The sequence below is a fragment of the Carassius carassius genome, chromosome 49, assembly GCF_963082965.1.
Source record: "Carassius carassius chromosome 49, fCarCar2.1, whole genome shotgun sequence".
In the NCBI taxonomy this organism is placed as follows: Eukaryota; Metazoa; Chordata; class Actinopteri; order Cypriniformes; family Cyprinidae; genus Carassius; species Carassius carassius.
Window position 1 is genome coordinate 12,623,267 of NC_081803.1, and position 14,295 is coordinate 12,637,561.

Genomic DNA, 14,295 nt, shown 5'->3' on the forward strand with positions numbered 1-14,295 from the left:
GATAAAGGCACAGAGAAATTATATTGCTGGAATCACTTTCAGAATGATTCTTTCTAACTGATTAATGATTAAAACATTGACAGCCAATCATAATCACAAAATAAACAGATGATGTCATTCTCTAGTGTGGAAGCTAATATAGTAATCTTTGTAGTTCTCCTTCTTGGTGTGTACGGGCCTTAACAGGCCTTCAGGATCTTTGCTGCCCTCTTGCAGTCATTCACAGATGACTCAAACTAATGCATTTTGAACCTAACTGTATAAGTTGCTTGCTTCTTTGATACTAAAAACTAATTTAAACAATTATGTAGATCTGTCAAACGTGTCCCCTTTCTGTTGATTTACTATAAAATGCTGTTAAAGGTTAAGGTCACTTCCTGAAATAGCAGTAATCATCTTAGAAGGCATTAGCATGAGCGTAATCTGGACGGTTTGCCATCATGGCAGAGAAGAGCAGCCTCTTAACTGCTTCACCTATTCTCGCTTTCACCAGGAAACATTTATACCTGATAGCATAGGTTGAAAATTCTATGAAAATCCATTCTGAGTGTGCTGGTTTACTTTTGGTGTTTCATGAAGGAAAATCTAAAAAAAAAAAATTATTTGGTACCTTTCTGTTTGTTTGGAACCTCGAAGACCCTGACATTTTGATCTGCAGACTATTATAGTGGTAATTATGGTAGTTTTGGCAGTACACAATAGCTAAAATGAAATGGCCCGTGTTATTTGTGGCAAGAAAGCTGTGAGGTTACTATGAGGTTGTATCATAATCACACCAAGTTCAGATCATTATAGTATTTTACTGTTTAAATCTAAAGTTCTCTGGAATGGCTATGTCTTGTTTTTTAGAGTCTGTCCTTTTTAATCAGATTTCCTGGCTAAATATTCTCTATCACCACTGTTTATTTGAATCCTTTAGATACTGAGCCACTGCGGTCTAATCGCGAAACCAACCACAATGCCAATTTGTTCCATAGAGGTTTTTAATGGAACCTATTTGTCACTGTCATCTGAACAAGGTTGGACACTGCCCTCTTAATAGAATTGCCATGATGGCACACTCCTGTTTCACAGAGAGACCGTCCCATGAGAAGCTTTTTTTTTTTTTGCTCCTTCTGCTAAACTGTAATCAGATCTGTTACTCTTGCAGGAGAGGAGTTCCTGACACCAGGGGATGGATGGCGAGTAGCAATCTCTATTGGTCCAAGTTCCACAGCTAGAACAATACAACTGCTCTGCTACAGTTTGTAGACTTCCCTAAAGCTCATCAAAAGTTTAGTCTGGCTTTGTGTCGTAAACAGCAGGATTAAGGATTACAAAATCCAAATTAGATCATTTATTGTGTTTGTGTATGTGTGAGTGTGTGTTGTACTTGCTTAATTCATGTTACCATTCGCAAATCCATTGTAGTACCATAATTCAGTAGCATAATTCAGAGAGAAAAAGAATGTGGAATATATATATATATATATATATATATATATATATATATATATATATATATATATGTATATATGTATATGTGTGTGTGTGTGGATAGGAATTTATACTTCAGGAATTGATTGGGCTGTGCAAAGTGGGTGTTATGTACCAAAATCTATTTAAAAGTTTGAAGGGGAGGAGTCAAAAGAGGGAATGGGGTGTCAGCCATAAACAAAGTAATTTCTATGGAATGGGAAATTTAGATTGAAAGTTTGATTTCATTGACTTTATGGTTAAAAGTCCACTTCAAATATTTTAAACTTCAAAAAACAATTTGAAGGACGAATAAGATTAGCAGTGATTTTTTTTTGCATTTTCCCCCCTGTTCTAGAATAATCTTAGTCTCCCTGTAGCATGTTCTCCTCTGTTAATCCTGCTGCTTTGGGATAGCAGCATGTTGGAGCTCTCTCTCCGTCTTTTCTCTTTCTCCCTTTCTCCCTCTCTAATTCGTCTCTTCCTGTTTATTTCCCTTAACAATTGGACGGGAGTTTATGTGCCTCAAATGGTGGTGGAAGCCATGCCTCAAATTGGAGGACTCTGGGTGAGGACTTTTGTCAGAGAGCATTGGCTCTAATTACAGGTCAGTGTAATACTGTTTGTCAGTGAATGTCAGGTAAATGTCTGACCCAGATCTGAGACCAGTGGCTCATAGTGTATTTCAAGTTTTATTGGGAAAAGCAGCATTGTTGTGAAGATAGTGAGTGAGTGTTGTGAGTGATTATATGAGTAAGGATACTAGTTTTCTGAGCTGTGTTAATGGGAGCATAGATCACAGAGGTGTTGTTACAGATTGTTTATACATTGAGGCTGTGCCCTAAAAATGTTAACGATTAAGTTTTATTTGAAACTTTGATATGCATTTTCCTAAAAAGACTGCAAAAAGTTTTAGTTGCTAATTCAGTTAACATTCTGAATTTATTATTGTTTATAATTTGTATATTTATTCTATGTTTATTATAATATCCATGCATATCACAGAAAATCTGGACAAGTTCATCATACCATGATGCCTGTTTTCATTATATTTTATTGAATATTACTTTAATGTTATTTTTGCATGCCTAAAGTAAAGCTTCACCCAGAAATGAAATCTAAGTCATCAGTGCTAACATGTAGAATTGTTTGCAGTCGTTATGTAGCTCTTGCCATAAAACAGCGGTTTAGTTTACAGTGACCATGTCTGTCAAGCTTTGAAATAAATGTTGAACAAACAAAATTAGATGTGAAGTGACACGAGGATGTGTAAATGAACACAGAAACAGAAATTGAAAGATGAAACAGAATTATCTTTTTCTGTGTTCCTTTCAAATCTAGTATGAAACTCTTTTTCACATTTTTTTGCTTTTTATGACTTTGAATCTTGGCATGTGGATAAACAGCCACCCTACGTGTTTTTTATTTATTTTTTATATAGTGTAATTTGAGTTTATGATAAGCCAGTGTGTACAGAAATGTGTTTCCATTTGCATTTGGTTAAACACCAGCCTTGGCCCCACCTCTGAAACAGATGACTGAAAATTATTAGATTCCCTTAAGGACAATATAGCTTCTAGGAAGATGTTAATGCGGGTCTAAAGATGCATATGTAATGTGAATATTTTCCTTACCAAGCCTTTAGCCTTGAAGTATAACCTCACTTCTGTTTCTCTGCTTAATTATGGCAGTAGTGCTCCAGTCCTCTTCATTTCATGAGAATAATGTTGCCATCTTGTGGAATTTTGGGGGAATATTGTTTGGAACCAGCCTATTTGATTCAGATATTTCTTCACAGATTAAATAGTTTGTCAGGTCCCCATAACTGGTCACGAATCATGATGTATATGTTATTTAGGTTTTAAATATTTATTTTGTAAATTATTTAGTATTTCATTAGTTAAAATTATTACGTACTGTTTATTGTCTAAATTCTAGTGGATTTTGTTTTACCTTATGTTTCATTATTGCAAAAAAAAAAAAAAAAAAAAAAAAAAAAATATATATATATATATATATATATATCAAGCTAGAATGAATTTGATAAAATATGACAGAAAAAGATTAAAATTCACACAAAACTTTTCACTAAATGTCTTTTCTAATGGTTTAAGATCAATTAATTGGGCAAATTATATTTGTATAGATATAAGTATAGGCATTTATAGGCATAATGCCTTTGTGTGTGTGTGTGTGTGTGTGTGTGTGTGTGTGTGTTTATTTAACTAAATAAATTCGATGTGGTGCTTGGTTTGCTTGGTTTGCTGTTTTCATGCTGTTAAGTCTGTTTCCGGCAGAGGGAGGTCTTTTGATCTGGTCAGAGAATTATAGCGCTTTGACAGAACTAATGAATCATATATTTTAGGGTTGAATAAAAACATTAATAAATAAAATCAATTAAAATACATTTCATACCACCTGAATACACTATATATATTTCACTTTGTCATTTTTCATTTTCCAATGTTTTATATTTTAAAAGCATTAGAACAAGCCTGTCACGATAACAACTTTTTTTGTTGTACGATATATAGCCCAAGAAATAATTGCGACTAACAATATTATTGTCATTCAAAGACCATTTTATGCCACTGAATATATAATTGTAATATAAAAGCATAATAATGCAAGTAGGCCAACACACTTCCATATGACAAGAAATGTATTATTCTTCAGAATATTTAGATAATGGAATTTAATTTCAAAATATTACATACCATAAAAAACTTGAATAAATAGTAAATAAAATTCTCTAACAAAAAGTGCAAAGTAACAAGTAGAAAAAAGAAAATTCACAAATAACTTGTATGAATATTTTTCCATCTACAGATGTTTCCCTGGCCTTCTTTTCTCTGTAAATTAAGGGTGCACTGTATTGCTGGAAAACACAATCCCTACTTAGCAGTCAGAGGTCTGTATGCACAAAAGCAAAGATCCCTAAATAAGGCTATATCTGCAGATTAAACTTTTTTTGTAGAAGCATTTTTAAAATTTGAACCAACTACACCACGTTATGGTGAAGCTATAAAAGACACAGGCGCAAATGGAATCCAAAAAAACATGGTGACTAATTTTTGTGTAAATATAATGGGCAATATGTTGCGTCAGCAAAAATTATTGAGGTCATGTACATGTACTGTGAGATAAGCTGATGTATTGATTATTGTGACAGGCTTAAGAGCAGCCACTTTTCAGTATCAGGCATGTTGTTTAATATGAATGCACTTCTGCATTTCTCTGAGTTCTGTGATGTATAATCGAAAGAACTTTCAAACCCAAAGCTATCTGATGTCAGTGAAGGGTGTCTTTAAAACACCACGGTTTGCATATTGAATGAAATGATCGAGTGTACTTCAACTAAAACTTTTCTACTTGACTTTGAAATGGCCCTTTGAAACTAGTGTTGGTTTAGGATACAATTATGAAGGACAGGAAGTGTGAGGCAACTCTGTGAGTCAGAATTACACCTGTCATAGTCTTTTAAGAGAAGTATCATATGAAATGTGCAGTCTCTGGCTCAGTCTCCATGGTAACGCAGACCTTTAGCAGAAAGGGTTCCAGTGTCATAGTGAGTGACCTGCAGTTCTTCAAACAGAAAAACTTATTTTCAGAAGACGAATGAGTAAAGGTAGTGATGTAATTCAGCATAATTTTAGATAAATTTAGCGGTGCACCAGGCAGCAATGCAACAAATTAGACTGGCTGTGAATTTATGGCTTCTCATGTCTGATGGTGTTCCATCAGCTGTTATGAAGCTTTTGTTATGCTCCATTTCCAGATGTGGCATTCCAGGATTTTCACAGTGAGGGAGGATGAAACTTTTACAACTTAGTCAAGAGACAATCAGTCACTACATTAAAAGATGTGCATCCACTCTTTTATGGTATAATCTGGTTTCTTTGTCCCAACCAAACATGTTTTGCACATGCTAATAACAAGCTTATCTTCAGCAGTTATTAATTTCATACAGGACAGATCTCAGCCAATCACATTATTTTGCCAGTTTGTTGGTGGAGCAAAGAAATACAGAATTATCAAAGCCGACAAAGGCAGCATGCCAAGAGGGAGAGGCAAGCTGTTCTTCATGTCACATCAGTATTTAGAGTAAAGAGTGGGAACAATTTGCTAGTTTGTTTTGGAACAGAAATATTCAGTTTTCTAAATGTGCGATGCTAATGATAAATGAGCCATCTGATGTGTAGCAGTCCTGAGATTTTATCTTCATCTCACTAAACCAAAAGAAGCCATTGCCAGGGAATCAAGATTATTTTCTGTAAGACTATAAATCCATTCTCTATTTCTCTACATTCTCTTATTATTAGGAATAGTTCACCCACAAATAAAAATCTGCAGAAAATGTACTCACCCTCAGGCCATCCAAGATGTCAAAGAGTTAGTTTCTTCAATGGAACAGATTTGGAGAGGTTTATCAATTACATCACTTGCTCACAAGGTGATTATCTGCAGTAAATGGGTGCCATCAGAATGAGAGTCCAAAAAGCTGTTAAAGACATCACCATAATCTTACAAAGCTGTGTGTTTGTAAGAAAAACAATCCAGTATTAAGGTTGTTTGAACTTTACCTTGTTGCTTCTGCCTAAAGTAAATAGTCCATAAAGTCCATAATCCATATAATTTCCTCTAGTAAAAAAAGTCCAATAGTAATATATATATATTTTTTTTAATAGACAAAGATGACAATTATTGTAGGCAGAAGCAACGGAAATTGAAATTAAAAACATCTTTGAATTTGATCAGATTAATTTTTTTTAAACAAATGGAGCTCTTCTCTTCACAAGACGTAAATGATGGACTGGAGTCATGTTGATAAATTGTACATTATTGTGATATTTTTGTTTGGTCTTAACTCTATTCATGGCACCCCACCTCACCCCCACCCATTTCTTTGTTAAATTATACCATTGATATGGATGCGTTTTATTCATAGCAATACATGTATCTAAACCGCCACCCCAAAATACTCATGTTTTACAACAGCTCTATATGTGTCAGTTGTAACACATTGCAATGCAAAGGCCATTTTCAGAAAGGAAAGTGATTTTATGAATCATGTAGAATCACAGAGGCGGGAGTCTGCGTCAGGAGATAAGGAGGTGTGTGTGTGTGTGTTGGTATGCAGTGGTGGGTGGCTTAAGGAGCTTGAATAATCGCTCCCTGGAGAGGAGTGAGATTACAGCCCTGAGCCCACACCATCCATCCATTACATAAGATCGGAACAGCTGCTGATCTGTAGTGTGTGAATGAGAGTATGGGCACTACGTGTTTTTGTGGGTTCGTCTGGGTTGGAAAGAAAGGGAGTTCATGCTTAGACCGATGTGATTATGAATATGAATTTTTCTGGTTCTTCTTTCTGGTTGCCTTGGAAACCAAGCAGATAAGATCTTTCCTCATTGTATCTGGTACCTCACATAACTAAACCCACAGCTCTGCTGAAAATGAATGTACTTAGAACAGCTAATCAGAAAGTGAAAAGCCTTGCATTCATTCTTGCCTTGAATCATGCATTCTCTAGTTAGAACCAATCCTGAATATATTCTTTGCATTATTATGCCAATATTATACCAATTAAACTCTTCAAATTTGGCAATGAACACTTTTTAAATAACTTGAATAGTTTAATGCCAGGGTTTTTTTTTTTGACCTAAAAAATTTACTTGAGGAACCCACTGAGATTTTAGTTAATTATATATATAAGTTACTATAATTTTACAAGACTCACATGCTCCTTCAAAAGTTGTTCTAATATGCTGATTGATGCTCAAGAATCATTTTTTATTATTACCAATGTTGAATGTAGTTGCATTTTTTGTGAAAACAGTGATACATTTTCTTCTTTTCAAGATTCTTGGATGAATAGAAATTTAGGAAGAAAATAATTTTAAATCAATTCTAAAAACAATTATGTCATTTTTCCATCCATCCATCCATCCATCTTCTACCGCTTATCTGGGGCCGGCTCGCGGGGGCAGCAGTCTAAGCAGAGAACCCCAGACTTCCCTCTCCCTAGACACTTCCTCCAGCTCTTCTGGGGGGACACCGAGGCGTTCCCAGGCCAGCCGGGAGACATAGTCTCTCCAGCGTGTCCTAGGTCTCCCCCGGGGTCTCCTCCCAGTGGGACGCGACCGGAACACCTTCCCGGGAAGGCGTCCAGGAGGCATCTGGAACAGATGCCCGAGCCACCTCAGCTGACCCCTCTCGATGTGGAGGAGCAGCGGCTCTACTCTGAGCTCCTCCCGGGTGACTGAGCTTCTCACCCTATCTCTAAGGGTTCGCCCGGCCACCCTGCGGAGAAAGCACATTTTGGCCGCCTGTATCCGGGATCTTGTCCTTTCGGTCATGACCCAAAGCTCATGACCATAGGTGAGAGTAGGAACGTAGATTGACCGGTAAATCGAGAGCTTCGCCTTGCGGCTCAGCTCTTTCTTCACCACGACAGACCGGTACATCGACCGCATTACTGCAGAAGCTGCACCGATCCGTCTGTCAATCTCCCGTTCCATCCTTCCCTCACTCGTGAACAAGACCCCAAGATACTTAAACTCCTCCACTTGAGGCAGGAACTCTCCACCAACCTGAAGTGGGCAAGCCACCCTTTTCCGACTGAGGACCATGGCCTCGGATTTGGAATGTCATTTTTGATGAATTTAATGTGTCCTTGCTGAATAGAAGTGTTATTTTCTTTCAAATAAAATAAAATAAATAAATAAACAAAATCTTACTGAACTCGAACAGTTTGAATATGTGGCTATTCAGTTTACCTCAAATAAAACTTTAAATATTGTTTAAATTATCAGACTTGTCAAAGTCAGCCAATCATATAAGAACTTGCTATATAGAGAAAGCGTTGCAGTTCTGATTTCCAGTGATGTGTGCAATATGCAGAGATGAGCAGTGAACCGACAGTGGTTTGTGGTCGTGCTGTCTGAGGGTATCTGTGTTTTGGAAAATTGAGTTGTTTCCAGTCCTGTCCTGTCCTGTTGTCAGCCACTTGTAAATTGTTTGGGCTGCAATAGTAAGCACCAGGTGCATAGTCTTTAGCTTAGGTCACACTCACAACTCATCTCATTTAACATGCCAGATATGCCCACCGTGGTTGACCTTCAGAGAAGGTCTCTTAGAGAATCTGACTGTTTGCAATGAACAAACACTTGATTAATTAACTGATTGAGCTGTGTAATTAACTGCAGAGTTTCTTTTGTAGTTCTGAAATCTTCAATATTTCGATGTGTCCAAAATCCACATAGATGACAAGTGTAATTCTGTCATGCTGAACAGCTAATTTTTTAACAGCAGATTTCAAACATCACTTTCAGCCCATTTTCATTCTTGTGCAGTTGTGATGAAAGTGAGTTAATCATTTTTCTAGATGAGATATGAACTGAAAGCTGTCCACCATGTAATAATTGTTTCAAAGGGATTTGAAAGCCAGAAAGCTGTCAGGACTCCATCTGAACAGATTCATAATGCCCGATTAGCAGATGACAAGCCTTTTATATTACGGATTTGTCCCAGCAAGACTTTTTAAGGTCATCTGCTTAAACACACTGCTCTGTTTGAATGAATGCATAATGTTGATACCAGTATCTAAAAAACTGAGTGGCTAATTATTACTGATATAATACCATTCACCAGTTTGGGTCTGAATGATTTTTTTACAAATGAAAAGAAAAACAAGGCTACATTTATCTGATCAATTTTCCAGTAAAATTTTTATATTGTTAAAGGGTTCATGAACTTTCTTTTTATTATTTTGTACTGTCCTCTGAGGTCTTTTAATACAATCAATATTTTTTACATCAAAAAACATAATAATTTAGAAGTAGTAGGCTATGTCCTATTTTGACCCATCTCATTGGGATACTGTTTGAATAGGCATGGCGGATTGTAAACTCTGAAATAAACGGCCACTGCTAAAATTGGCTAAAAGTTTGTATGTTTCACAGATGAACGCTGCTATGATTTAAGTTAAAAATGCATACATACATAAATACTAAATACTGTAATAAGACAAAGCAATAGTGACCACATGGTAAAAACAATTACTCACACTTGTGTGTTATTGTGACATTACTGTCAGATCTAAAATATTATGCACAGAACCATCTTTAAGATTCAATCTATCTGAAAATGTGGCGAGCTGTGCTTTGTTTTTTTTATTGAATCTGTGGTAAGATGAGGTGAACAAAGGAACAAGTTCATACTGACACGGACTGGATATTCATTACAAATGAACTCTTTCCTAATGTTAGGATCAGAAGGAATGCAATGCAAAGTCTGTTTTTTTCCCCACAACTTGGCACTGCATAGCGTCTTAATTTACCCACTACGTGTGTGAATTGGTAGGCGGGGCTGAAATGGCAGTGATGTAGAAGTAGGCGTTGATCTTTTGCGAAGGTGGTGTTTAGCCACACTATTATGCCAAAAAGTGGCACATTTCACCACCCGTTGTTTCGGCAGATTGGCTTCAGTAAGCTGTTTTTAAACTAACAAGAATGTTTTGAGTTCTGAAACAGGATGATTTTATAATACAATGACCGTTTATATGTCAAAAGGTCAAAGGAATTTTGATTTATTTAAAATAGTAATGACGGTTATATTACAAAGTATTTATTTTACTTTTAATTAGTTTTATGTATAATAAGATAATCTTACTGACTTCAAACTTTTAAACGGTGGGAAATGTTGTTTCTTTGAGATCACTAAATTCATCAGATCTTTTTTGAAATACTTTGATCAGATGTTCAGATGTTTGGAAGATGCTTTTCTACATGCTGATGGTTACAGTGATCAGAAAGCAGGGGTTCTGTCCTTATGGGCTCATCTCTGTGCCCTGAGTTCAACCGTCTTAAACACTCTCCCAGCTGCTCTGGTCCAGCCTACAGCCAAACACACAAACAATCTTCATCAGTCACCACCTGCTCTGTTCTTAAGCACGTATAAGTAGAGACTGCTTGTCACTGTTAGGCTTCCTGGGGTGGAGGGGGGGGGCATGTTTGAGTGCACTAAACAGCTTTAAACACTGCCGAAGACAAAGTGTCTGAAATAACGATCAGCTGTATTCTCTCTGTTTGTCTGTGAGGGTGTAAGGTCATTGTCTGAATTGTTGGGAACAGGAGGCCTGTGGAAGGATTACGCTGGCTGTTCACATGCTGTTAGATGAGGCATCTGGCATTACACACACACACACACACACACACACACACACACACACACACACACACACACAATACTTCTCGCTGTTTCAGTGATGACACTTTACACAACATGTCCATGGAGAACAGAGGACTTTTACCGCTCTGTAAGTTTATTAGAAATTACTGCTGCTTCAAAGATTTTTTTTATGTGCATGTTGTTGGTTAAGGTTATTTTAACAGTTTGTCTTTTATCAGTTGATGAAAGTTTGCATTCATTGTTTTTCAAACTGTGTCACCCAGGTTTCTTTGAGTTGTGGGATTTACATATAATTAAATCTTTGATGGTCTCACTTTCAGTCTATTTTATAACTTTAGAGACAGACTCATCTAAATCACATTTTAGGTAAGCCTGCTGTTAATTGCACCAACTTAAATATTTGAATAAACTGTGTTGAACTTCCATCATTCTGAAATGCTGGACAAGGCAGGCATCTGTAGGAGGAATAACAAATGGAGTCTTTTTATTAGGTTTTATTTACATGTCAATGAATTCTGTCTAAGAGAGAATAGACTGCAAGCTTCTTTTTGAAAGATGCTTCTTTTGTTAGGTGGAAAATGCCTGTTTTTTAGTCCAGCATTATATTGTCTCCTGAGCAGCTTTACATGCATTATCAAATTCAAACCACCAATGCAGACTTTCTTATATGAAGTATGGTTAGCTGATTTGATGTTTTTCCAGCTAAAAACTATATTCGTTTTTGGATGAGTAGGCAATATTTTGTTTTACATATTTATAGATTTTTTTATATACATTTTATATGCAATTTATACACTGCTCAAAAAATAAGGGAACACTTAATCATCTCAGTAACACCAAGTTATTTAAACTTTACGGATATCTGTCTAAGTATAAGTGATTGTGAATCAGTTTCACCTGCTTTGGTGCAAATGAAAGTGACAACAGGTTCACTGGAGAGGTAACAGCAAGACATCCCACAAAGAGGCAATCATATTGCATGTGGTAGTAACAGACAATTTCTTTCTACTTAGCCTTCCTGTTTTATTTGTCTATAGATTTGTTTTGTCAGGATCCGCTATAAATGTATACATACATACTGCATATATACATATACATATGTGTATTTTCTCAATTAATATGTCATTAAAACTATGGGTATAAAAATACTGAAAGTAGAAAATGTTATTTAGATTACTTATTAAAGAAGTATAACTTGTCATGTTGCTGGACAGTGTTGTTACAGTTTTAGATGTTATGCAGACTACCCACATACTTGTATTCAGTGTAAGTTTGCTTCCCTGCATGTTTTTAATATTTCCTGTTATATGCTACCATCATAATGCATCATATCATAGAAACAGAAGGTCATTAATACAGTTAAACCTTTGCTATTTGATTTTTTAATAGATACTATTTAATATGCTGTACTATATACTATAGTAGATATAATAGACATTTAGGCAGAAATTACTACAATTATGTGATTACTATGGTATATTTTTAAGTATATTGTTAGGTTTTGACAGTATCCTTTGTTTTAGCACCTGCTCATAAGAATTTTTTTTGTGTGTGTGTGTATTTAGTGATTTTTGTTTGGAATGGTTTGTAGATTTTGACAGTCATCTGGTGCTGAGAACATTTCATCAAAACATCCCTTATGGGCACTTCAAACAAACAGAATGGACTTTTTTTTATCTCCTATCTCAGAGCATAAGCTTAGTTCATTTCAAGGCAGGAGTGCAGCATTTACTATGGCATATGGTGGCTGGATTCACAGCAGAGCTGCTGACTTTTACCCACCATGCAATGTGGCTTAATGTAACTGTCAGTTTTAAATCGGTATTGTTCAGAATGAAAGAGCAGTGCTCTCCAGATGGTCACTGCAAGTGCTTACACTCTAGTTTAAATATTTGGCTATCTCTGACGTCTTTGTTGAGCATCTCTCAAGGCAGGGCGGAAGAGGGTTGACCCACAATAGTAATACAGCTCACAGCAACTCTGACTTCATTTAGTATCATCACTTAACGTAATGACTTTTGTGTCTTCTTAGACAATTTGGTACATGGAAATAAGAGAACAATTCAAATATCCTTAGATAGACAGATAGATAGATGCTCATGTCTGCAGATGTGTGTGTTGTGTGTGTTTGTGTGTGTGTGTGTGTGTGTGTGTGTGTGTGTATAGTTATGTTATGTTGTGTTATGAGGTCAGTATTTGATCTTGTATCCTCCTACATTAAAATGCTCCCACACATCTTATATTTATGTAAATAACTACTTGGTTGTTGTGCAGTTATGAAATGGAAATTGCTGGAAATCCCTACATATTTTCATTATGATTTGACTTGGAATCTGTTTGACTAAGCTAGCTAGAAATTTGTGTCTAATCACAGTTTTTGACCCAGAAACAGAAATTAATCTGTACTATGGCTGCCTCAAATCTCCAGCTTTTATTTTCAGACTAAACAAGCATGTGTTTGCCTGTTCTTTCACTGTCTCTCTCAACCTCTTTTTCTTCTTACTGTGCTGGATTCATTTTAATGCCAGTGAATCAATCTAATAAATTGCCTGTGTTTAAGTAGATCTGCTGCCAGCTGGAGATTATGTTGGTTCCTTAAAAAAAAAGAGTAGACAAAGTGTGGTGCAGAATGAGTACTGCATCTGCTAAGATGCTATAGGGAAAACTCCTTTTTCTCAGATGACTAAAGCTTTTTTCAATAACACAGTTATTCATCAAAAAATAACCAATGGCTAGGCAGCGGAGCTGCAAGAGCCTATGGCAATGAAGCCCACCAGAGCCCGTCAATATAAGTTGGGCTATCTGGCTATATAAGAGGGCATGTCACCATAGGATTCTCAGGTTACTTCGACGAAGGGAGGATTGAGTTTTGCAGTACCTTTTGAGTACCTTCCCTGTCAATACTTCACTTAAACTGCATCTGCTAAGATGCTATGGGGAACCAGTACAATCCCGCCGCACTATGCTTAGAGGATTGACTCATACTTCTGTTAAGCACCACAAGGGGCTCAGAGGGAAAACTAATTTTGCAGGGAAACCCTGCAGGAGGCACTAGGGTTAAACTCGAGGTCAGCCCAGCCCAGCCATAAGTAAACGTTCCAGGAATAAAACCTACAGCCTCAGCACTCTGTGAGGGCCAAGAGCACAGGTAGGCAAAGTCTGAGACTGGTTCTGCCCTGAGGCAAGACTGAGCCCATTAAGCAGAAGGGACTCGGGCCTGCAAAGTTGGAATGTCCAGATTACAGACCATGGCGAATGTGGGTGGCGAGGCCCAGCCGGCCTCCGCACTGATTTCTGCAAAGGAAACACCACTAGCCCAAGCCCAAGATAAGGCCATGCCTCTAGTTGAATGGGCTCTTACTCCCATGTGGCAGTGTAGGCCCAAGGAGGAGTTAGCTAGTGCAATAGCATCAACTACCCATTTGGAGAGTCTCTGCTTAGTGACCGGGAGCACTCTGGTGCAACAGCCAAAGCATAAAAAGGATTGTTCTGACTGCCTGATTGGGGCGGAAAGCTTAATATAGATTCTCAATGCCCTGACTGGGCAGAGTAGTTTTAACTCCTGGTCTTCCTCCAAGGGGGGATGTGCCAACAGAGTTATCACCTGTGCTCTGAACGGAGTGAAGAGCACCTTAGGTATGTACCTGA

At 37.0% G+C, this 14,295-nt stretch overlaps 1 protein-coding gene across 27 annotated transcripts in view; it reads left to right on the forward strand.

Moving 5' to 3' along the window:
* The window catches only part of LOC132132047 (disks large homolog 2), a 220,222-nt gene that overhangs the window by 5,680 nt on the left and 200,247 nt on the right, over positions 1–14,295 (forward strand). Inside the window, exon 1 of one of the 27 annotated variants that reach the window (XM_059544239.1) lies at positions 1,920–2,062. The exons of 25 other annotated variants lie outside the window; for them this stretch is intronic. Coding sequence is in view for 1 of the 2 variants with exons in the window: in XM_059544222.1 (XP_059400205.1) it covers positions 10,741–10,774 (34 nt within the window). In the remaining variant the exon portion in view is untranslated. Of the gene's footprint in view, positions 1–1,919; positions 2,063–10,681; positions 10,775–14,295 lie in introns of those variants that run through there. One more of the 27 variants, XM_059544222.1, reaches the window with a different exon arrangement.